The sequence below is a fragment of the Megalobrama amblycephala genome, linkage group LG8 (assembly GCF_018812025.1).
Source record: "Megalobrama amblycephala isolate DHTTF-2021 linkage group LG8, ASM1881202v1, whole genome shotgun sequence".
Taxonomy (NCBI): domain Eukaryota; kingdom Metazoa; phylum Chordata; class Actinopteri; order Cypriniformes; family Xenocyprididae; genus Megalobrama; species Megalobrama amblycephala.
In genome coordinates, this window is record NC_063051.1 from 9833604 (window position 1) to 9859055 (window position 25452).

Here is a 25452-nt window from a genome sequence, read left to right on the forward strand (position 1 = left end):
TGCACCCTATACTCTCTACACTGCACTGTGGGAAAAAAAACCTTTTTGACTCTAGTAAACTTAGCTTAATTTACTGTTTATCCAGTTGATTTGTCCAATGCATTTAAATTGACAAAGTTATCTAAACTTTTATATAACTTGTATAACTCTTGCAAAAAAAAAAAAAAAAAAAAATCCATGCAAAAAAGAAACAAAATATAATGAGTTGAGTTTTCGCTGAGCTAAAGATCTTAATCAGGGTAGTGCCATTTAAGTTAACAGGAATGAAAATGAGGCAGTGAAAGAGAGAAGTACAGTGTGTTCAATGTTGTTTAATAACATGTACATTCCATCTTTCTGAAAGAAAAAAAAAAAATCAAGCTTTCAGCAGACAAAACCCCATAAAACAGTTCTGAAAGTTGTGAAAATTACATGATCTTGGACCTTTATACAGTGCTTGCCACTGTAACTGTAAGTCTGTAAGCCTTGTTTTCATCTGTGTTGAATTCAATATGGCATCTAACCCAACTAAGGTCTATTACCCATAAAAAATTTTTTTTAAAAAACAACTGCAAACATCACTAACACATACCAGACTGTAAAGTCTGATTTTGTACTGATCATTTTGTTGATCCAGGTATTTTACCAGAACATCCACTGACTTTTAAACAGGTGCGTATCAACATAAATTAACTACAGAATCGTAGAGTATCCCCCCAACCCAAGTCATTTTCAGAATCAACGTGCTTTCATTTACCACCAATGAACCTGCCAGAATAAAAATGGATTGGTTACAGCAGGAGCACTCAGCTTTAATGAAGTGTAATTGAATGGTGAAGTCTTTTGTTTAGAGCTGTACTTATCTGATTCTCACAGCAGGGTTACTCGACAAGTGCACTACCTGCAGACTCTTGTTTATTTCTAACCTGCTCATCTAAAAGTCAAACAGCATGTGTGTGTCTTCCTCTTCATATAATGCCATCTATTGATACAAAATAGCGATAGAGGGCTGAGATTACTTATGACAAGACCTAAACGCATGAGCATAACGAACAATGCAGCATCCATGGAAACCACATAATTAAACATTAATAACTGTTTTTTTTCCCCCCCAATGCAGAGGTGAGTACCTAATGGACGTACTGTATAGTAGAAGAGTTACATAATGCATTATTGCAGTTACATTGGAGAACATCTGCAATTGACCTGAAAAAGCTAAACGATACTAAATGAATCAACACGACTGATAATGATGATATAACTAGATGACACACAATATGCAGCATCTAGATCACTTATGCACTCTGCAAACTGTTATTTATATTTAATGTCACATATAACAGTGTTGACAAAGCACTGAGATACTGGAGTGCTGCTTTTTTAATGCATCCCCATACAAAAAAACATGTCTTGAGCATGGTCAAGATGGTAATATCATGGTATTTTTTATATAATTTACAAAAGAAAAAAAGTGCCATGATACTTTTGGAAGTACCATAGTATCACCATCTAATATCATCACTATACCATAGAACTTTCATACCATACTGCTACCATGGTGTGTCCAAAACATCATGCTACTCCAATGTCCCACCACGGAATGTATGTGCATGTGCTCACATGTCTTATCATGTACAGATCATGTTAAAATGCCAAGAAAACTCGGTAACACCATAGTATTTATATGGAAAGCAAAAGTGCTCCGACCTATACTATGGTATTTGCGCGGTACATGTCCAAAAACATGACATTTCTTCCAATATTGTGATTTGAAGTCTCAAATGAAAGACAGCAGCCGAGCATTAGACGGATGCTGGTGTGTTTGCTTTGCATCCGTCCTGTTTAACCATCACTAATAGAATCGAACCGCACATCATACCTCAAAATCATACTAAACATATTTATCTCTTCCATACGATTAGCAAAGAACTGGCATATCGTTTTTATGGAAGCATGTGGCAAATAGCACTGGGAAAAGAAATCTTTCGCGGGAGCCTTCTGAACACACAGACCTGCTGAAAATGACACACACACATGACGTGCCATGACTTACCGAGCAGGAGCAGTTTCACCTCCCTCGCCGCCTTCTCTCCATCCTCCCGCAGGTTTTTGTCGATCATCTTTGATCTCTCGGCGGCCGCCTTGTCTTCTGCGCTCACCGTGCAGCCCATGATCGAACCGTGCGCACGTCAAACTTCAAAGAATAGGTCAGATCAGTCCGTTCCGCTCAAGAACTGTAAACTATAAAGACGCCGCGTGGATTGACAGATGTGATATAAAGGCGCAAAGTGTCACAATTTCAAATGTTTGATCCCGACAATGCCCGTCCTGTGATTCTCCATCAATCAGGAGGGTTTGAATGTTTAGACGCGATTAAAAAGTTGCTTTTCACCGAATTAATCAATCAATCTTGCTTCCTTCCTTTAGCGCCTCCTTTCAGATCAAAGAGCAGCCGCGATGTCGGCGCTTTCATCTACCGCTCACAGTTCTTGAAACAAAAATCATTTGCTCGCACTGAATCAGGTGCCTTTCTTTGAACGCGAAAATATATCCAACTCTTGAGAAATTCTGCCGCCAAACAGCTCTGGTATTTGTTTTCCTTTATTAGAATTTAAAATTTAGATATTCTGCATATCGATCCTGGCGCAGGGAAATTCGAAATATTTCAAAATTCTAATTCAGAACGTTGCAGCGTTCGGCGTGGCGCCCCACTCGCGCTGCTTTCTTCTGAGGAATAAACAGAGCGTAAGAATGTGAAAAAGCCAAAGCGTGCAGCACCCACCCACTGATGAACAACTGCCCGTGAATTGTGGGAAATGCAGTAGTTTTCTGCTGCTGATTCCGAACAACTTTAGTGTTGGGATGATCGAATCATTTTAGCGAATCGGTTTGCTCATATGGTTCAATGAACTAGTTAAAATGATTCATTGATTCTTCTTTTTAAACAAGAATGAAATTAGAACACACAAAATCTTTTCAGTAGCCTACACCAATTCAGTCTTAACTGTTGGTTTACAAAAACAAATTTAATTTAATGAGAATAATATCATTTTCTTATCTATTTAATAGGCCTACTCTTCTTAAATTTTGTTTCAAAAATTACTTGGACGTGGCAAATGAACTTGAATCAATCCAGATGTCCCATATGTGGCACTATATTCATTTTTGTAGTAAAATAGCCTACACATATAGTTAAATATTGCTTACAACATGTAATCCATAATTTTATACACTGAATTAAATGTATGTCTCTAACTTGTCACTCGTCACCGCACGGTTCACTCCCATGAGTGATAAACAAGAGCTGTGCGAATCAGTTCGAATGAAATGATTCAAAAAGAACCGAATCAGAAGAACGAGTCGTTCGCGAATTGAACATCAAGATTGAGAGCACGTTTGTGCCTCGGAAAAACTTATACAATATTCAACCATAAGGGAACAATTTTATGCAAATAAATAATAAGAATAATAAGCTACATGTAAAATGCAGTTTAATGCGGGTTTATTATATCTGACAAGTGTCAGATATTATTGTATCTGACACTTGTCATTTGGATCTGCAAGCATCGCCCTCAAGTGTTAGAAAAAATAATCACAGTATTTTACAATCTTGGAAGTAAATTTATGATCTAGTTTTGATACTGACACACTAGAAAGTCATCATGTTATTTTTGGCATGAATGATAGTAAATACAAAACTCACATACAGGTTAAAAACAGCTTTTTTATTGTCAAAGTGGTTCTGCTATTTACACTATACAAGCTAAATATGCATCACAAAAGCGGTTCACATTTATATACAATATATACGACTGAACTAAACAATCTATCATATGAACCCAACTGTATCGATTAAATAAGTGTGGTATGTAAATGTAAGTGTTTTCCTTATTGAGAGGAAAAGTTCCAGATGATCTGTACCAGATTAAATATAACAAATAGTAGCAATACCTGTTTGAAGAACTGGGCAGCATTGAGACAAAATGACATTTACAGTCATTATCATTTTTGCATTACATATGACTAACAATACAGATTTATCAATTGAATCTATCTTCAATCTAATGCTACTTTGGTTGAAGCAAATATAATATACCCAGCAAAGCTATAACTTAACTAAAAGAGTATTTCAAATAAAGTTAAGTATAATAATACAATTACAAATTAGCATTCATTGTAACCAGGATAAAAAAGTTAAAGTCTATTTAACCAGCACCTATATGGTGATCAGTGGCAAAATAAAAAATTAGGTAGTATCTAAAGGGTATTTAAGGTAGCTGGTTGTAATGTGAGGCACTTTTTCTTTAGGATATTAAGAATTAAAAGTACAAATAAGAATCAAATGATCAGATAAAGGAAAATAAAGCAAGAGTTGCATAACAAACATCATTGCCATGTTAAATAGTGACAATTGGGGACCACTGGCATTGTACTTCAATCTCCAGCGTAAAGTTCAGTTTGTTTTTTTGTTGACAGTGCAAACTGAACTACCATGTCAGCATCAATGCCATGTCATTTCATATATTCCAAATGAAAGTCTAATTATTTGGTGATATTAAAGGCATGCTCACTTCTGTTGCACAATAACTCATGTTTGCTCATGGTTTACAAATATCTGCCATTTACCAACCTTAGCTAGTCATCAATCGGCACATCATATTAGCAAACACAGCACAGTATTTTGGCAGAATCTGAACACATTACAGTTTTGAAAGCGTTGCATGAACCACTGAGTAAGAGCGAGAGATTTCAAACACAGAATAAGCATATTATTTCCTTAAAATTGACAAAAAAATACTGATGTCTTTCATGTTTCTACATTTCAGCTGGTTCATTAACTACTGCTAATACCGAAAGCAGGGTCCATAAATACTCAGATAAGAAAATGAACAAGTTAAACACAGATGTGAAAAAAATAAAACATTTACAACCGTTTTCATGTGAGATATTTCTTCCAAAGCAGCTTCCAAACGAAATCACTTAAACTTCACTGCAGTGAAATGCTTAATATGATTGTTGGAATTCTAATACGGGGAGATTACGTCTATTTCAAGTAAAATATAGTTTTGTATATGTATATGAGGTCCTTATCTGGCATTTGCGTAAATGGCCTCGAATATGCAGGAACTTGCATTCAGCCATTAAGATCTTCAACGCAATACACATAAAAACGATAAAGGACACGGTCATTGTACACATCAATACTATAACATACACTAATACTCATCCAGTGAACTGCAAAATATATTCAGTACATTTAAATAAATACGTTTTTCACTGTTCAAATCTCCATGTGATCAAGGCAAGCCTTGCATTCTATGAAAATATACTTATTATGGAAATCCTTTGCTTTGGCACACTGAAATCGTGCAGTACCTGAAATAGGTGGTAATGTGACTCACTGATTGTCCAAAGCCCGCTGGAGAGTAAACCATCTACCGACCCATCTTTACTAAACTAGCTGGCTTCATTCGACTCCCAGAGAGTGATCAAAACTTCTACAATCTCCTTGTTCTATATGGGCAGAGTAATACACACATTAAATATGTAAAAATCTGAATAGGTCACTATTGTACAATGCATTTGCTGTCACTTAAAAGAAATCTAGAAGGGTGCGATTATGTGTTTCTACAGTACAGTTGTGTCAAGTATAAGGGCTCGGGTTGATAAAACTGAGTGAGAGACTATGAAAATTATGACAGGCCATAACAGCATATTTCTACAGGATAAGTGAGGATGTACTAAACCTTGAATAAATAATTGACATGTTTTAAAATATATAACATCAGTCTGAATTTATCAAAAGTGTTAAAATAAAGCCATTTTTCTCCATTGTCTGATGGCAGGTTATCTGTGGAAAATGGTTGTTTTGGGTCCCCCTCACCCTTCCCTTCCTACAGTGGGACGGTGCATTCTCTGTGTCATAACAGGCAGAAAAATACGGATAAAAATAAATCTGATCATCTTCCAGTATGTTACATCACTAACTAAACGTACATCACGCACTCTCATACAAAGCCACGTACACAAACACACATTCATCAGTTTGTCTCCTAGTGGCCGCCCAGAGCACTGCCACTGCCTGTTGTCCAATCAATGATGATGAAGCTCAAGCTCATTATCATAAACAACACGCCCAGTCCAGCAAAACAAGCAGCCTGAGAGAGAAAAAAGAAAAACATTTTCAGTCATTAGTCATATAAAATGTTTCATAAACTGACTAGTATTTTAGATACATTTCAAAAAGGTACAACAACAAGTATTTCTACAATGCATCTCTGTCTTCCAATAGGAGAGAGATAAATGCTATATTGTGATGATATAGACCTTGTGTAGGCCCGCCCCTTTTTCAGCACTGCACTCGTTCTGTCTTCTGGTTTGTATTTCCACTGCATGAAGGTAAGATCTTACGGATTTATGAATGAACCGCTCGTTTTAAAATCTTCCCAGTCTACTGACATTCATTATGACATCCGCTTCAAATATTACAATGCTCATGATAACTTTCATTAAAGGGTTATTTCACCCAAAAATGAAAATTATTCCATGATTTACTTACCCTCAAGCCATCCTAGGTGTATATGACTTTCTTCTTTCAGATGAACACAATTGGAGATACATTTAAAAATATCCTGGCTCTTCCCTGCTTTATAATGATAATGAATGGGGGGCGAGATTTTGAAGCCCAAAAAATTCATCCATCCATAATATAAATAATCCATAGGCTCCAGTGGGTTAATAAAGGCCTTTTGAAGTGAAGCGATGGGTTCAAAAGAAAAATATCCATATTTAAAACTTTATTAACTATAATAACTAGCTTCTGACAGATGGCCGTAAGCATCAATTTGTGTTGGAAGACGTACTGACGAAAGTGGAAGCGCAGAGGATAGAGCAAAACAAAACACCTGTCACAAATTAGAAGTCTAAAACGACAATTTTTAAAGAGAAATGTCAGATCTTGAGTTTGTTGCCCAGCCATATTTGTTTGAACCATGAGAGGCATCTAAGCTTACGCTACTCCTACATCCTGCATCATACATCATGTCTCATTTGGCACAAGTCGACTTGCGCAGTATGCATACAGCTGTCTGCTGGAAGTTAGATTCGAAGCTTCAAAAGGTCTTTTGAAAGGTCTTCAAAAGACCTTTATTAACCCACTGGAGCCGTATGGATTATTTATATGATGGATGGATGAATTTTTTGGGCTTTAAAATCTCGCCCCCCATTCATTACCATTATAAAGCTTGGAAGAGCCAGGATATTTTTAAATATATATCAGATTGTGTTCGTCTAACAGAATATAGTCATATACATCTAGGATGGCTTGAGGGAGAGTAAATCATGGGATAATTTGCATTTTCGGGTGAACTATCTCTTTAACTCTACAATAAGTAAATCCACTTCAGCTAATTAATAATTCTTCGTCAGCAATGCCATTTGAAATATACAGAGCTTCCGCAAAAACAGAAGTTCAAACACAAAATTCTAAAGATGGCCACGCTTGTTTCTCAGGTGCACAAGGTCTATAGAGCCAAAGCAAACAGCTCAGCTGAGACGTATCAGAAGCTGTTTCCATCCACCTATTTTTATGCAATTTTTGGGATTTTGCATAAAAAAAACCCACACTGGATGGAAATGCCAATATGCGCATAAATTCTAAAAATGTGCATAAAAAAACGTATGTGCTCAATTGTGGCTGATACGATAAGAAGACATGCATAATTTATGATGGAAACACATTTAACAAATAAATCCCTCGATGTGCAACAAAAAAAACTCACATGATTTTGCCTCAACAGAGGATGTGATTGGATAACTGGATGAACCAGTGGACCAATCTCATCATACAGCATTAATGTCTGAGCCAAAGTCTGTCATCAGAATGAATTAGTATAATGACCTCCCAGAAGCATCTTGCACGATTGCATTCCCAAACACAGGGCATTCAAATGCAAGATAACATGTGTTTATTGCATTTCGTCTGCGCAATCTGAAGCGCATAATTTATGATGTACCAAAATAAATTGTACCATAGTGGCTTCACCGATTGCAGCAACTTCCATTTTTGTTAAAGATATTTTGCACCAATTTCTCATGAAGTGACAAATTTTGTTCTCTTGAACACATGGGATGGAAACGGTGCTTATTCACAAATGTTTTAGGCAATATTCCAATTTTGTGCCCAAGTTTTGGATGGAAACATAGCTAGAGTCTAACTGGTATAAAGTGGCATAAACCTTGAATAAGTGTGATGCAAACACCTGGCGATGCATGAATGTACTTCTCTCTCCTACTGGGTAGCCATAAATCATACAAGCATAACTTACAAAGATTTTGGGGGTAGAGCGCATGGGCTCCTTATCCTTTGGAACAATACGGATGTAGAAGACAGCAGGAAAGATGAAGATAAGGCACGGAGCAGATGTTGCACCTGGAGGAGGAAGAACAGGACAAAAGTTGATTAGTTAATCAACTGAATCCAATTAAATCTGACACTGATGACAATTAAACATGATGACAATTACAATTCCAGCGACGTCGTCTTTGCTGATGAAAATGAGAATGGAAAAGTTAAATGAAAACCCCATGTTGGACAAATATCATTTCAGTCTAATTTTATGGGCATCACAATAAAACTCATTGGTTAAAGTAAAAAAAAAATCTTTTAAAAGTACTCACATTTTACTTACACCTTGAATAAACTTGAGTGTAACATTTTCAAATGAGGTAAAAAAAATATTGTACATTTTAAAAACAAAACTTCACTGCCTTTTTAGCCAATAATAAAAGATTATGCCTTAACATTTTTTAAGTATTTCAGCCTTTCAATGAGATTATTTTGCTCCATAAAATATTATTTGAATTTAAAAAAAATACTGCATGAATTTTAGTTTATAAACCTGGACAAAAAAAGAGAGTATCATTGATCTGTTTTGTTTTCCTCTTCATTATGATCAAATGGAACCTTGACACTCACCTTCTTTCCAGTAATATGAGATAAACACAAAAATATTGATTTAACAGCACAACATTATCTGTTCAAACAAGCAACGGTGACATTTGAAGCTGTTCTCAAGGCCAGAGACAGCGGCCATGCCAGTGTCAGTGTCCCTTAATCATACTGAGAAAGCAAGACAAACAAGTGACGCCAACGTGAGTCTTTGCTTTGGCATTTCAGGCACACGTTTGAACACAGAACTGTTTCCCTCTATTTCCAGGTTCTCAGAAAGCACATTTGACCGGTCTGAATTGTGGTCTCATGGGTCAGCGAGGATCAAAGGACTCACCAATGACGCCAAAGATGCCCAGGATGTTGGGGGCGAAGATGACCAGCATGTTGATGAAAGTCAGGAGAATGACGGCTATGGCGATGTGTCGGATCCAGTTGAAGGTCTTGTTAGGAAACACCATCTCTTGAATGGCTCTCCGTACCTTTGAGAAGAAGTAGCAGATCATTTTTATTTCATTTTTAATGACTGAAATGACATTTGAGCCCCTTTGAGCTCATTCTGTACAGCAAGCCGAATCTGTCTACTCTTTTCAATATGCCTCTTAAGAGTGGGCGGCATGAGTCATTTTATATCACAATAACGGTGTATATCACAATACTGTTATTTTTGCTGTATTATTCAACCTAAAATGGTCCATATATTACATCAGTGGTTCTCAACCTTTTTGACTACTTCATTCATTTACAGAAAATAGGTGTGGCAATATATTAAAATAATTATATATAATTAAAATTAAAATAACTTAATTCAGAATTCCAGAAGTTTCAAGCCATTTGTGGTTACAGGAGATCTGAAAGATTACAAGATTTTTTAAATTATTTTTTTCTCACAAATTTCTTAGCTATTTTTACCTGATAAAATATTTTAGAGCTTGACAAAACTAGAATAACTAGTAATTTCCATGACTTTTTAAGATTTCAATAAGTGGACTTTTCCACATCTAGAAATCACATTTTTAAAATTCCCATATATCAAGGTTTTCCAAGAATGTAAATAAAATTGAAAAAGGGAACAAGTTACATCAAGAAATATGTCAGTTTATATCTAGATTTTTAGCTGCTTTCTCTTAAAACTTTTTTGTCTAATTTTAAATCATCTTAAATTCTTTTGCAGCCACCTTAAAAGTATGCTGAAGCCCCCTAGTGGGTCCTAACCCCCTGTTTGAGAACCACTGTTTTACATTTTATACATTTGGCAGAAGCTTTTATCCAAAGCGACTTACATTGCATTCAAGGTACATATTAACATTTTATCAGTTTGTGCTTTTCCTGGGAATTGAACCTATGACCTTGGCATAGCTAGCGCCACGCTCTACAGTTTGAGCTACAGGAACGCATAACCTTGCAGTACTGATTTTGATAATCAAGTGGATTAAATGCTTCACAACAAAAGGAAGTTCTTGTGGTGCATCACAAAGGGTCAAAATTAAAATCACTCCTGTTATAATCAAAGAAGTGCCCACCTGCATTACAGTTTACAGACCAGGCTAGTTTTTGTTTTGCTTGATGTCTGTTTTTTCACACTTTGGATATACTGTGGTAAAAACAGTATAGCACAATCTCTATATAAGATATGAACATATGAAGATATGAAACTCACTGGGAACAGAACGATGGGAACAGTCAGTGTGACAGCGGTGAGGACAGCCAAACGCACACAGAGGATGAGAGTGTCGTAGGGATCGATCCTGCTGTATGTGTGCAGGAGCTCGGGCTCAACGTTAGCTGCGGAAAAAAGGAATTTGTCTACTTAGTTTGCAGTTTTTACAACACATGCTGAGCTCTACATTCTGATTTGAATATTTCAGGGCGGTCTCATCTGAATATTCAAACATTGAGATGATAATAATAACTTTACTTTACACAGCACCTTAAAAGCAAGCTTCTCAAGGCTCTTACACAAAAACAGGGAAAACAATTAAACAAAGAACGTATTCATAATAAGAGAATAAAATCAAGTAAAACCATTTCTAAAAAATATGAAATCTGCAAACAAACAGGACAGGTTTCTTGCATTCAAAAACAGCTATATGGAGCAAAATGATTTTTTTAGAGCCACTATTTTTGTTGTTTTAAGGTCTGATTCGCTAAAGGAATTATGCAAATCAGTTAACAGTCTATGTGTTGCATTTCCTAACAAAAGCTTGACTGATTTAATTTGACATACAACACAAAATTCAGTGCAAAACATGGACCAAATACAAGAACTCGTCCAGTGAAAAGTGTAAAACTTACTGTAAAATGTTAGGTACCCAAAGAGAGCAGCTAGAAAGTACATAGTGTACATGATCAGGATGGAAAGGTTGGAAACATGCTGCATCTTCCTTTGAGTTGGGCTGCAGGGGAAAATGTATGAGATTATTATTTATTCTATTTGTACAAAACACAGAATACAGTTGCAGTGCCGCTTCAATGCAATCGGCTTACTTGCGAAGCTCAGTGTAGATGGGCAGGACCTCAGGGTGGCACACGAAAGCAAAGGCCAGAATGGGGATGGTGTATGCGGTCTGTGGAACAGACAGTGTTTTTTAGTGCATTCTGATGTCCCTGTATGAGATCTTGTTTTTAATATTCATTACAGGTTATAGTTAAAGGGTTAGTTCACCCAAAAATGAAAATTATGTCATTAATGACTCATCCTCATGTCATTCCACACCCGTAAGACCTCCGTTCATCTTCGGAACACAGTTTAAGATATTTTAGATTTAGTCCAAGAGCTTTCTGTCCCTCTATTGAAAATGTATGTATGGTATACTGTCCATGTCCAGAAAGGTAATAAAAAAATCATTCAAAGTAGTCCATGTGATATCAGTGGGTTAGTTAGAAGTTTTTGAAGCATCTAAAATACATTTTGATCCAAAAATAACAAAACCTACGACTTTATTCAGCATTGTCTTCTCTTCATTAATTCATTAATGACATAATTTTCATTTTTGGGTGAACTAACCCTTTAAGCACTACCATACAAGCAAGAATATCACCATGATTGCAAATGTGATATTGATTTTATTCAACAGTTCAATAAACAAGAAGTTAATATTAGGTGAATGATATTTTTAGGTGAATGAGAATATTGTTTTTTATTTCTCCAACAAAAATAGTTCCAAACAAACCCACAGTTGAGCCATTGTGCGTCTGCCGAACAACAGTGATGTTTCGTTACTGAATGAATCCGCGTTTTTTGAACAAATTGGTCTAATGATTTACTCAACGACTCACTCATAAACAGATTCTGTGTCTGAAATCGAATATTTCCCTACTATATAGTATCAGAATCAGAATCAGAAATCAGAATCAGAAAGAGCTTTATTGCCAGGTATGTTGTTTACACATACTAGGAATTTGTTTTAGTGACAGAAGCTCCACAGTGCAACAGAGTAACAGCGACAAGACAAGACACATAATAAAAAGAATAAAATAATAATATACAAATTTACAAGATAGACAAAGTGCAAAAAAAGCAAAAGACAATATATATTATAGACAATTGTATGTACAATTATGTGTGCAAATTGAGATATAAATAAGTGTTTTAAGTAAATAATATGTAATAGTGTTGTGTGTTCCGTGTTTGTCAAGTGTTCATGAGATGGATTGCTTGAGGGAAGAAACTGTTCCTGTGTCTGGTCGTTCTGGTGCTCAGGGCTCTGTAGCGTCGACCGGATGGCAACAGTTCAAAGAGGGAGTGTGCTGGATGTGAGGGGTCTAGAGTGATCTTCTTTGCCCTTTTTCTCACTCTGGATAAGTACAGTTCTTGGAGAGTGGGGAGGGTTGTGCCAATGATTCGCTCAGCAGACCGGACTACCCTCTGTAGTCTTCTGAGGTCAGATTTGGTAGCTGAGCTGAACCAGACGGTAATTGAAGTGCAGAGGATGGATTCAATGATGGCAGAGTAGAACTGTTTCAGCAGCTCCTGTGGTAGGTTGAACTTCCTCAGCTGGCGAAGGAAGTACAACCTCTGCTGGGCCTTTTTCACAATGGACTCGATGTGGTTGTCCCACTTCAGGTCCTGGGAGATGGTGGTGCCCAGGAACCTGAATGACTCCACTGCAGTCACAGTGCTGTTCATGATGGTGAGTGGGGGGAGAGCAGGTGGGTTTTTCCTGAAGTCCACGATCATCTCCACTGTCTTGAGCGTGTTGAGCTCCAGGTTGTTAAGACTGCACCAGACAGCCAGCTGTTCAACCTCCAGTCTGTAAGCAGACTCGTCACCGTCCTGGATGAGGCCGATCAGTGTGGTGTCATCCGCAAACTTCAGGAGCTTGACAGAGGGGTCTTTAGAGGTGCAGTCGTTGGTGTAGAGGGAGAAGAGCAGTGGGGAGAGCACACAGCCCTGAGGGGCGCCGGTGCTGATGGTGAGGGTGCTGGATGAGAATTAACCCAGCCTCACTAGCTGCTGCCTGTCTGTCAGGAAGCTGGTGATCCACTGACAGACAGAGGTGGGCACGGAGAGCTGAGTTAGTTTAGGCTGGAGGAGTGATGGGACAATGGTGTTAAAAGCAGAGCTGAAGTCCACAAACAGGATCCTCACATAAGACCCTGGTCTGTCCAGATGCTGGAGAACATAATGCAGTCCCATATTGACTGCATCATCCACAGACCTGTTTGCTCGGTAAGCAAACTGCAGGGGGTCCAGTAAGGGTCCAGTGATGTCCTTCAGAAAAGCCAGAACCAGTCTTTCAAATGACTTCATGGCCACAGACGTTAGAGCCACAGGTCTGTAGTCATTTAGTCCAGTAATTTTGGGTTTCTTTGGGACAGGGATGATGGTGGAGCGTTTGAAGCATGAGGGGACTTCGCACAGCTCCAGTGATCTGTTGAAGATCTGTGTGAAGATGGGGGCCAGCTGGTCAGCGCAGGTTTTCAGACAGGCTGGTGAAACGCTGTCTGGGCCTGGTGCCTTTCTTCTCTTGTTCTTTCTGAAGACCTGGCGCACGTCATCTTCACTGAACTGAATTGCAGGTGTGGGGGAGAGTGGGGTTGATGGAGGTGTGAATGGTGATTTTTCAAACCTGCAATAAAACCCATTCAGATCGTCTGCCAGTCGTTGATTCTCCACAGAGCTGGGGGATGGTGTCTTGTAGTTGGTAATGTCTTTCAGACCTTTCCACACTGAAGCTGTGTCATTAGAAGAGAACTGATTCCGAAGTTTATCAGAATAATTCCTCTTTGCCACTCTGATCTCCTTTTCCAGTGTGTATTTGGCCTGTTTGTACAAGACTCTGTCCCCTTTTCTGCGAGCATCTTCTTTGGCCTGACGGAGCTGGCTGAGTTTTGCAGTGAACCAGGGTTTGTCATTGTTGTAAGATAAATGAGTCTTTGTAGGAATGCACAGATCCTCACAGAAACTGATATATGATGTAACAGTCTCTGTGAGCTCGTCCAGATCGGTGGCAGCAACTTCAAAAACACTCCAATCAGTCCATTCGAAACAGGCTTGTAAAGCCCGCTCTGTTTCGGTGGTCCATCTCTTTACAGTCTTTGCTACAGGTTTAGCTGATTTCAGTTTCTGCCTGTAGGTTGGTATGAGATGAACTAAACAGTGATCAGAGAGCCCCAAAGCTGCCCGTGGGACAGAGTGATATGCATCCTTTATTGCTGTGTAACAATGGTCGAGTATATTACTGTCTCTGGTGGGACAAGTAACATGCTGTCTGTATTTGGGCAGTTCACGTGAGAGAATCGCTTTATTAAAGTCCCCGAGAATGATAAGAACAGAGTCCGGGTGTTGTTGCTCGCTCTCTGTGATCATATCAGCGAGTAACTGTAAAGCCGAGCTCACGTGCGCTTGCGGAGGAATGTAGACGCTCACCAGATTGAACGAGCAAAACTCCCGCGGCGAATAGAACGGTTTGCAGTTAATGAAGAGTGTTTCAAGATCTGGACAGCACATCTTCTTTAACACCGTTACATCTGAACACCACCTTTCGTTGATGTAAAAGCACGTCCCGCCGCCGCGCGATTTCCCCGTTGATTCAGCGTCGCGATCTGATCTAAACAGCTGAAAGCCCGGCAGACATAACACGCTGTCCGGAATGGCGTCGTTCAGCCAGGTTTCCGTGAAGCACAGAGCAGCCGAGTTCGAGAAATCCTTATTTGTCCGGGAGAGCAGAAGGAGTTCGTCCGTTTTGTTGGGCAGAGAGCGGAGATTTGCCAGATGGATGCTAGGCAGCGGCGTTCTTAATCCGCGCTGTCTGAGCTTCACGAGGGCGCCGGCGCGCTTTCCCCGTCTGCGCGTCCTGAAGCGTCTAAACAGCGCTGCCGCTCCGCCGACTACAACATTCAACAAAACGTCTGAATAATCGAAATCCGGTAAAAGATTTTGTGGTGTGAACTGCCGAATGTTCAGCAGTTCATCCCTGGTAAAACTGATGGTGTTTGAAAAACAGAAAACAGGAAAAACTAACAAAAACAGAACAAACACTGAAGAGCTAAGCACTGTGGCTGCCATGCGCGGCGCCATCTTGATCTTGACAGTATGATCTTGACTAGTATGAGAAAACTACACCAAAAGAGTAGTCCCTGGATAACCTGCAACAACATGGCAGATGTACTACATCTGAATTTCATTCATACTACGCATTTTCATTCATTCATCAAATGTAGCATCTACTCAGCACACAATTTCGGACGCAGCAAGTCACTTGCTTTGTCCCTGAATGAATCAGCCGTTGAATGAACAAATTGCTTAAATGAATGATTCAATGACTCACTCGTTAAGACAATAGGTGTGTTTGACTTGAAGCGGCGCTGCGCAGACCGTTCAGTGTATGACATCAAAGTACAGTGAGAGAATACAGAGCCGTCTGCTCTCTAATCAGTATGCGCAATGCCGCTTCAAGTCGAACGCACCTAATGGCTGCATCCGAAATCAATGAGTAGGTACTTATTTTGAATAAGTAATTATTTCTCGACCACTTAAAAAGTATGAATGTATATAGTATGGATGTGTGTAGTATGAATGTAATCCGGACGTACTGCATTCGCCATGTTGTCATTGTCATGTGACCTACCAACGTCAGTTGTGTCACTTCGTTGCCATTCACAAATCCTCTACCGTGGCTTCATGGGATAGTAAAGTGTCCGTCGTATGCACACTTCAGAATCTCACCAGAACTCTTTTAAGAGAATTTTTATGTGAATTCGAACATACTTCTTTTATCACATACTGTTTTCCTCCTACTATATAGTAGGGAAGTATGCGATTTTGGATGCAGCCAATGATTTTCTGCCACCTGCTGGCTTTATTTGAAATGGGCCTCAAAATTGCAAAGGCCACCTCAGTCTGTCAATTATTTAATTACGAGTCTGAATGTAAAGGCACAAACAAACATGTGCTATTCTTTCAGTACAATACTATACAATACCTGTGAGTTCACGGTGAACATCTGCGGGCTGCAGTGGGAGTCATCCTCCATCACGTGTCCGTTATGGTAGCTGTGGGCGTGGTTAACGGTTACGTTTGAATGTGCGTGAGCCAGCGTGCTGTTGGCCGAGAACTCCTCAAACGGGCACAGGATCTGGAACTTCTTATAGATGACCTAAAAATAAAGAAAGGGACAGAGGATAGAGTTGTCACATGCTCTCTGTTTTGTTTCCTCTGTTAGTTTTGTAGTCCTTTTTATGATTGGTCCCTTGTGATTGCCTTCCCAGGTGTGTCTTGTTATCCAGTTTACCCCTGTGTGTACTTAAGCCCTTGTGTTTCTAGTGTTCACTGTCTGGTCTTTTCCTTAAATGGATGGAAATACAGATAATCGAACAAAAAGACTCTACTAGTGTGGGCATTTTGGCTACTCAACTTATAATTCATCCAAGAACCTGAGAACGACCTGTGTGTATTACACTAATTGCCGCCAAACCAATTGGACTACAAAAATGACAACGAAATGAATAAAAATAAGGAATTTTGATATTGTGATCAATGTTTTGAAGTTGAAAAAAGCCATGCAATTATTGTGATTTCATGATTGACAGTTGTGTCAATTCATAATTCAATTACAATATCAAATACAATACAATTCATGATAGGCCCATTCCTAACAGCTAAATGTCCTGTTAGCATATAGACATACAGTGGCATGAAAAAGTATGCGAACCCCTTGCAGAATCTGTGAAAATGAGAATTATTTTAATAAAATAAGAGGGATAATAAAAAATGCATGTTATTTTTTTGTTTAGTACTGTCCTGAGTAAGATATTTTACATAAAAGATGTTTGCATTTAGTTCACAAGACAAAAAAATAGCTGAATTTATTAAAATAACCCCATTCATAAGTATGTGAACCATTGATTCTCAATACTGTGTGTGGTTACCTGATGATCCACAACTGTTTTTATGTTTTGTGATGGTTGTTCATGAGTCTCTTGTTTGTCCTGAGCAGTTAAACTGAGCTCTGTTCTTCAGAAAAATCCTCCAGGTCCTGCAGATTCTTCAGTTTTCAAGCATTTTTGCATATTTGAACCCTTTCCAGCAGTGACTGAATGACAATTGAGGGACTCAAACTCAACTATTAAAAAAGATTCAAACATTCACTGATGCTCCAGAAGGAAACACGATGCATTAAGAGCCGGGAGGTGAAAACTTTTGAACAGGATGAAGATGTCACAATTTTTCTTATTTTGTTTAAATATCATTGTTTTTCATTTAGTACTGCCCTTCGGAAGCAACAGAAGATACTTGCATGTTTCCCAGCAGAAAAATTAAGTACAATTTACCTTGATATTTGAATTCAAAAGTTTTCACCCCCCGGCTCTTAATGCATCGTGTTTCCTTCTGGAGCATCAGTGAATGTTTGAATCTTTTTTAATAGTTGAGTTTGAGTCCCTCAATTGTCATTCAGTCACTGCTGGAAAGGGTTCAAATATGCAAAAATGCTTGAAAACTGAAGAATCTGCAGGACCTGGAGGATTTTTCTGAAGAACAGAGCTCAGTTTAACTGCTCAGGACAAACAAGAGACTCATGAACAACCATCACAAAACATAAAAACAGTTGTGGATCATCAGGTAACCACACACAGTATTGAGAATCAATGGTTCACATACTTATGAATGGGGTTATTTTAATAAATTCAGCTATTTTTTTGTCTTGTGAACTAAATGCAAACATCTTTTATGTAAAATATCTTACTCAGGACAGTACTAAACAAAAAAATAACATGCATTTTTTATTATCCCTCTTATTTTATTAAAATAATTCTCATTTTCACAGATTCTGCAAGGGGTTCACATACTTTTTCATGCCACTGTATAAAGCCACAATGGGTTAAAAATAATGATCCCTAACAGCAGGTCAAATAGCAAAAACAGAAAACATTAATATTCTTCAAAAGGTCGAACACCCCTTGATAAACATTACACTTGTGAAACATTATAGACCATATTTATCCCGAGAGAATGTAAACAATTACAACCAATTAAAAGCCTCAGTCATCTTCTTTTGAAGTCAGTCTGAGTCAGTATTTCATTAGTCAGCATTGCTGGGTGTACATATGATATAATATTCCTTCCTCGAAAACACCTCTGGGAAAAGTGTGTGGGCGAACTGTTATGTGGATCTGCGAATCAACACACTCTGAAATATGTTTATAAGTATAAGATATAGGGACAGGATGGTAGTGAGTTTTTGTACCAAATAATTGATTTATGAATGTCTTGATTTTTTTTTTCTTTGGAATAACAAGACGGGGTGAATTTTGTTTTCATATTGACTAATAATATCTGATTATGATGATAACGATGATTGCAAATACTTACTGCACTAAGGAAGAAGACCATGCAGCTGAGTGAAAAACCACTGGAATAACCAAGGTAACCTGAAAATGTAAATATAGCGAAGCACATCAATATGCCGTCACAGTGCTATTGTCAATCGACATGCTGCAGCGCTTACATGCATTCAAGCCTGAATCCCTGCAACTATAAATGCATGTGCTAAGAAAAGTGCAGCGAGTTATCGCTCATCTCAGGAGCTAATCTCTGCTGACAGAGCTTACCAGACAGAAATACTGACAAGGTCAACATGATTGAATTACTAAAAACACATCAAAACATCTGTGCATGGTCACTGTTGCTCTCAGAAAAACACATTTACCGCCACTTTTGTTATTTATTGCTTTAACTTATTGCTTCATATGAGAACAGAATGTGCTTTTGAAGTGCTTGAACTTGTGCTCTGTAATATGAGCGGTCCATTCGACTGGGTCAAACGTACACTCGGTGGGCTGATGAAACCCACTTTCGTGAGATGAAGAGAGGGATGAGATAGATTGAAGTAGAAATGATCGACTCACCCAACTGTTTCATTAGAGCCAAAGGCAGGATGATAGAGAGAGACACGAGCACCACCAAGTAGTTGCCATTGAGATACCACTCCCTACAGAAACAGACAGAGTTCAAGAAATGTTATATTCTAAGCACTCTTAAAGGTGATAGAGAGGATTTTTTCGTCGACTGAGAATCCAAAGACTGTTAGTGAGTTTTTGAAATGAGCGCATGCGTAAGAACAATCCCCCTCCTTCACAGCTCATTTCAAAGGAACGCCTCCCAAAACTCGTGCACGAGTATTGGAACACGAGTGTTTGTTTACCACCGGTATTCGCTGTGTCGTGTTTTTTGGATTCATTATGTCGGACTCACCGCAGGTAACTCATAATCTGCACATGTTACTCCTGTCTCCTGACAAAAACATTGCATGCGGCGCCTGTGGAGTGTGGAAAGTTACTGGAGAGCGCAGCCGTGCACGTCTCTCACAAGGAACGTCATGGCAGTGATTGACAAGCCAGAGGGCCAATCGTTTACGCGATGATCGCGTAAACGATTGGCTGATGTTTTTAAGGCCCTACCTCGTGCACAGATGATGTATATTAATATTATTCCTTTCAGTGCACCTAATAAATAGTCTTTTATCAGTTAGTAAAGACAGTTTCAAGTAATATTGCAAAAATGTATAAAACAAAACATCCTCTTTAGCACCTTTAAGAGATGCAACAATTTAATTTTTCAGAAAAATCAGTTCAGGAAAGTTTATTTTATGTGGTAACGTCAAATTACTGTAAAACAATAAGCTTTGGCATAATACTGTAAATTGTTTTGTCACCATTATGGTGATTAGTGTTTGATTTAAATGTGAACTCAGACCTTAATTACATTTAAAACTTTACATTTTCTCCCAGAAGTGTAACAGTGTTATGGTGCATGGGACATTGGCGCTGACACTTTTCGTTTACTTTGAATGGGTGACGTCATGCGTTGCCGCACTGAACTGTAGATTCCGTTGTGTCACGTCACCGGTGTTGCACACGGCAGAAGTTGGAAAATTTTCAACTTTTCAAGCACCAAACGTGGGCGTCAGCCAATCAGATCGCCTTATGCAAATACCCTAGTGCAGACGCTAGCCAATTGCGTTCATGCAACACCAGAAAGTAATGTGATTGGCTGTTGTCACTATGACAGTCGCATCAGCGGCAACCTTCAGACACGCCCTCTGTCAACCGCCGACGCCCCGTGTGAATGCAGTGTTAAAGTGCATCGTTGATTTCAGTGCTAAATGAATGATAAACTCACTCTTTCTCTGATCATAACTATCTCCATTATTTGTGACGATTTTTTTAAAAAAATGAACGTTTTTGAAAGAACTTAATATTTTATTTAGCAAAAAAATGCATTAAATTGATCAAAAGTGACAGTAAAGACATTTATAAAGTTTTTTAAACTTTCTATTAATTAAAAAATGCATAATGTTTTCCACAAAAATGTTAGGCAGTGCAACTGTTTTCAAACATTGATAATAATCAGAAATGTTTCTTGAGCAGCAAATCATCATATTAGAATGATTTCTGAAGGAAATCATGTGACACTGAAGACTGGAGTAATGATGCTGAAAATTCAGCTTTGCATCACAGGAATAAATTACATTTTAAAATATATTCAAATAGCAAACAGTTATTTTAAATGTTAATAATATTTCACAATATTACTATTTTTACTGTATTGTTAAATAAATGCAGCTTTGGTGAACATAAGAGCCTCTTGTAAAAAAAATGTAAATCTTGTGGTTATCATCTCAGATTAACTTTTAGTGGGAGCTGTAAATGACACATGCACAAATAAATAAAAGAAGCAACAAAACAAACCAGCAAACAGTACAAAATGCAACCACGTTTATTTATAACTTTCCGTGCCTATGTTAAAGCCAGTCTGCCTTCTGGTCTCCTTTTCTGCTGCTCTGTCCGTCTGACAAACCAACATGAGCAACCTCACTTGTTGCTGTGGAAAACATCTACACTATTCCGGAATCGACCTGTCTAACTCCATCCGATTCCAGACCAAGTCTGGAATTCTCGTAATTTAAGAGAAGGCATGTTGTGTTTGCTATAGCCGCTAATGACACAGACCATCTAATATAGCTCAAAGCTGACTGCAACATGGCACAGTTCCCGCTCCTGGACTTAAGTTACCGCCACACTGTGAACACGAGGACACACACACGGAGTCACAAGGTGTTGCGCAGTGTAAAGTGCAGACCTTGTTTGAGACTCCTCTATTTTCAGACCCTCTCCGATCCTCCCCACTTGTCCCAGTATTCAAACACTGACGGGGAGGGTTAGACTGTATGTAGACAACTACACGTGGGAATGAAACATCATATACACACATTATATAAGATATGCTATTGTTAGGGGCATAAAGATTCCTCTGCAATATCAGCACAGATATGCAGTACAGAAACACACTTTCCAATATACTGGTAAAGGAAATGCATATCCACACAATTTTAATATATTTCTATTAATATATTTATGCATTTACATTAAATATTATATATATAAGGCATGTATTTACATAAAATAAGGTATATACACACATACATGTGTGTATATATGTAAATATATAAATATATTAATTATTTTATGAATATATTATTTTATTTTGTTCTATATATATATGTGTGTGTGTGTGTGTGTGTGTGTGTGTGTGTGTGTGTGTGTGTGTGTGTGTGTGTGTGTGTGTGTGTGTAAATGCATACATATATTAATTGAAATATGTGCACTAAATACATACTATATTTTATGTAAATACTGGTGACATGGAGTGACAACAATATTAGAACTAGTCAATATTAGTGACTATATTAATAACCAGAATTGATCATGTCAATAATAAAAACAGAAATGTATTCTGTATTAATTTATTAGTCCAATTTAGTCCAATTAGTCCAACAGACAAAACAGTATAGATATAGAATATAAAAATAGCTATAATGCATTGTTAACCAAAACTATTAAAATTGTCTACAAAAAAATTATAGAAACTTAAAAATAAAGCTAAACTTTAAAAAAATAAAAAAAATAAAAAATAAAATTGAAATGTTGCCTAGGCAACTAACCGAAATAAACAAGTTAATGTACTAAATTATTTTTTTAAAGTTAAAGCTATGACAAAAACAGATGACAATAGCACATATCAAAATTAAAATTAAAACTGAAAATATAAAAAATGATATCTAATATATAATCCATATATATCCGTATAAAGTGTAATATAATGTATATTTGTATAAAGAGCTGTGACAATGTAAAATCTTCCTAGAAAAACTACATTACAATTGTAATTCAGTATTAAATATAAGTGTGTGTTGTCCTGGTAAACCCTATGTTATGTTTTTGGTCCTCACGAGGAAAACAGCTTATAAATCATACCAAGTGATGTTTTTAAAAATGTAAAAATACTGAAAGTTTTCTGTGATGAGTAGGTTTAGGGTTAGAGGATAGAATATACAGTTTGTACAGTACAAAAATCATTATGTCTATGGAAAGTCCCGATAAACGTGTGTGTGAGTGTGTAGCAGCGTCACTTCATGCTGCACCTGGTCCTGAAATTATACAAAAGCTCTCAGTCAATGCATAATGTTAACACTGAAGCACACGCCTCCATCTTTGCTCGGTTTCTAACATTGCTGACCTGTTCAGTATGCAGTACTGAAAAGCCTCTGGAACCACTGTGTGAGTATTACACTGCTCAAACTAATAAATCACCATACCCATCTACACTTTCACACTGTTAATTGAAAGCCTTCAAACTAATCCAGTTATTTTGAAATATACATTACAGAAGACACAAGATTTTGATCTTTAACCTTCAATGACATTGTAATCTTGCTATTAAAAATAAAAATGTGCCATTGTTGTGCATAGAATTTAAACAACGACACTCACAGGCCTAGTAATTAAAATCACATATCTTTTTACTAAAAGCAAAAAATGCATTTATTTGCTCCTAACAAACACTATGATGTGTCTGTTTTCCACACAATAATTACACTTAATAAAACAGATGCTACACTAGGATTTAACCTGAGAACACAAGCAGCTGAATAAAGTTATAACCAAGAGCTTGTTTTCAGATGCGAGAAGCGAGTTGTGTCTACTGACATCAGCACATTAAGCAGTTGCCATGACAGTATGCTTGTTTAAAGCAGCTGTCACGCACAGAAGGACAGAGGTGTGGTGGGAAAGAGACCGCATCAGCCTATCAGCCGTCGTTCTCTTATTAACTGACCGATCACAGTTAAAAGCAGCCACCACACCTCCCCTTAATGCTAGGTTGTGATTTTTGAGTGTTTGCCCTAGTGGACCGGAGGTATTTGACCTCAACGGTGACATCGTCAGCTGATAATGACAGTACATGTCTATACCAGTGGTTGGAGTAAGAGTCAGCAAAGAATTATCAATTCATTTACATTTAAATGGCAAAATTGCACGCTGAGGGAAGGTCAAGATTTTCTCATTTCATTTCAGCATTCTACAATGACACTCTAAAGTACTTACCCTGAACTGGTATCTGTTTTCAAAAACGCCTGCAGGACCAGTGGGAACTCTGACTTGACGATGTATAAGTAACTGGACATGGCTATAGGAAAGATAAAAATGAGTAATTTAGAAGAAACACAATCAAAAGAATATAACCATCATGTTTTTATGCTGATTTTGCTTGTTTCACCCTACTGGAACATGTCTATAATTCTCTGGAAACCACTTGTTGAACTATTAAAAAAAAAAGAACAAAAAAAAGATAAATATATCTTGCTTTATAACTTAAAAAAATAATAATAATTTTGCAATATATGAAACTTATATATGATCTTTATCTTTTTACTTCGCAGATGCTTTATACTAATTTATATGTATTTTATGTATAATATTAATCTACAGTGAGATTGTTATATATGTGTTCAACATATATATATGACAGGGAAACTGTACCAACCTAAGTGTGCCACCCTGACACTTGAGCATGGCTGGACAAAAGTTTTTCAATTATTTCAACAGCTTTAAAACTACTGATATTTATAAAAAATATGTTTATATAAAAGGTTTCAAACCTAAAATGATGCCATAGTATTTCGTTTTTATTTTTTATTATCAAGACACCGTTTTAAATTGTTAGTCTTAGTCTGTTTATTTGTTCGGACAGTTGCACCACCTGACATTTTGGGGGTTTAAGATAACAAAACATAAAATAATATATATTATTAAAATATACTAAAAATGAATTCAAACTAAATAGGTTTTATAGAATAAAGTGATATATGTCATGCATTTATCAGATTATTCTAAGAGGAAATAATGCACTTGGACACAAAAATATGCATGTCATGTCACTGACCCATACATACATACATACATATATATATGTATATATAAATCTTTACACAGATTAAATATGAAAAGTCACAGGTGAGTCCAATGAAACCTGAAGAACAGGCAACAGTAATAATTTAGGGATAAAATAACATGGAAACACTGTTAAATATCAGCATAAAGCAAGTTTCGTTATTTTGCCAATTCAGAAAGTGTGTGAAGAAAAGTACAGGGGTGGAAATTAACTGGTAACACTAGACAGGAAAATAAGGAAGGAATAAAAAAAGATCTATAAAAATGATGAATAAAGAAACTGTCTGTTTGGGCAAATATTAATGTCTCGTTCACATTTTCATTCACGTTTTCTTTACCTCCAATGTTTTGAAGAGTGATGGCGATTCCGGCCGCCATCTTCCCTGTCATTCCGAAGGCCCTGAATCCCAGCTGTTCGTATGATCTGATTCCTGGAAATGAAAGTCAGTAAAACATGAAGAGAGAGACAAATCTCACCACCAGAGCCAAGTTTCCACAAAACACTGTATCTCATGTTATGATTATCTTTGCCTGCGGTGACCTGGAAACTGTGTAAGCCCTAAAATGGAAGCTGAATTTTGTGTTTTCAGAAAGGAAATGACATCACAACAACACACTGAAATCAACTGCATTACAAGAAATGTCTCTTAAAATGCATTAGAACAATACATTTAACAGCATCAGTAATCATCAAAAAATGTCTTTATTATATAATTTGTTGCAATGTTTAGCAATGATATATACATACACATACATTATATATACATTATATATATATATATATACAATAA

General features: G+C 37.3%; 2 protein-coding genes across 4 annotated transcripts in view; both read right to left on the reverse strand.

Annotated features, from left to right (window-relative positions):
- Positions 1–2812, reverse strand: part of gnai2b (guanine nucleotide binding protein (G protein), alpha inhibiting activity polypeptide 2b) — a 56529-nt gene extending 53717 nt beyond the window's left edge. Inside the window, exon 1 of the mRNA XM_048199150.1 lies at positions 2033–2812. Coding sequence (XP_048055107.1) covers positions 2033–2150 — 118 coding nt within the window. The 5' untranslated portion in view covers positions 2151–2812. The remainder of the gene's footprint in view (positions 1–2032) is intronic.
- Positions 2813–3685: 873 nt separating this feature from the next.
- The window catches only part of slc38a3b (solute carrier family 38 member 3b), a 36679-nt gene continuing 14912 nt past the window's right edge, over positions 3686–25452 (reverse strand). For all 3 annotated transcript variants that reach the window (XM_048199149.1, XM_048199147.1, XM_048199146.1), the window contains 11 exons: positions 25000–25092; positions 23816–23897; positions 19280–19362; positions 18744–18802; positions 16357–16530; positions 11417–11496; positions 11225–11325; positions 10590–10714; positions 9267–9411; positions 8307–8410; positions 3686–6137 (listed from right to left, as the gene is read on the reverse strand). In XM_048199149.1, the coding sequence (XP_048055106.1) occupies positions 6033–6137; positions 8307–8410; positions 9267–9411; positions 10590–10714; positions 11225–11325; positions 11417–11496; positions 16357–16530; positions 18744–18802; positions 19280–19362; positions 23816–23897; positions 25000–25092 (1151 nt within the window). In that variant the 3' untranslated portion in view covers positions 3686–6032. The remainder of the gene's footprint in view (positions 6138–8306; positions 8411–9266; positions 9412–10589; positions 10715–11224; positions 11326–11416; positions 11497–16356; positions 16531–18743; positions 18803–19279; positions 19363–23815; positions 23898–24999; positions 25093–25452) is intronic.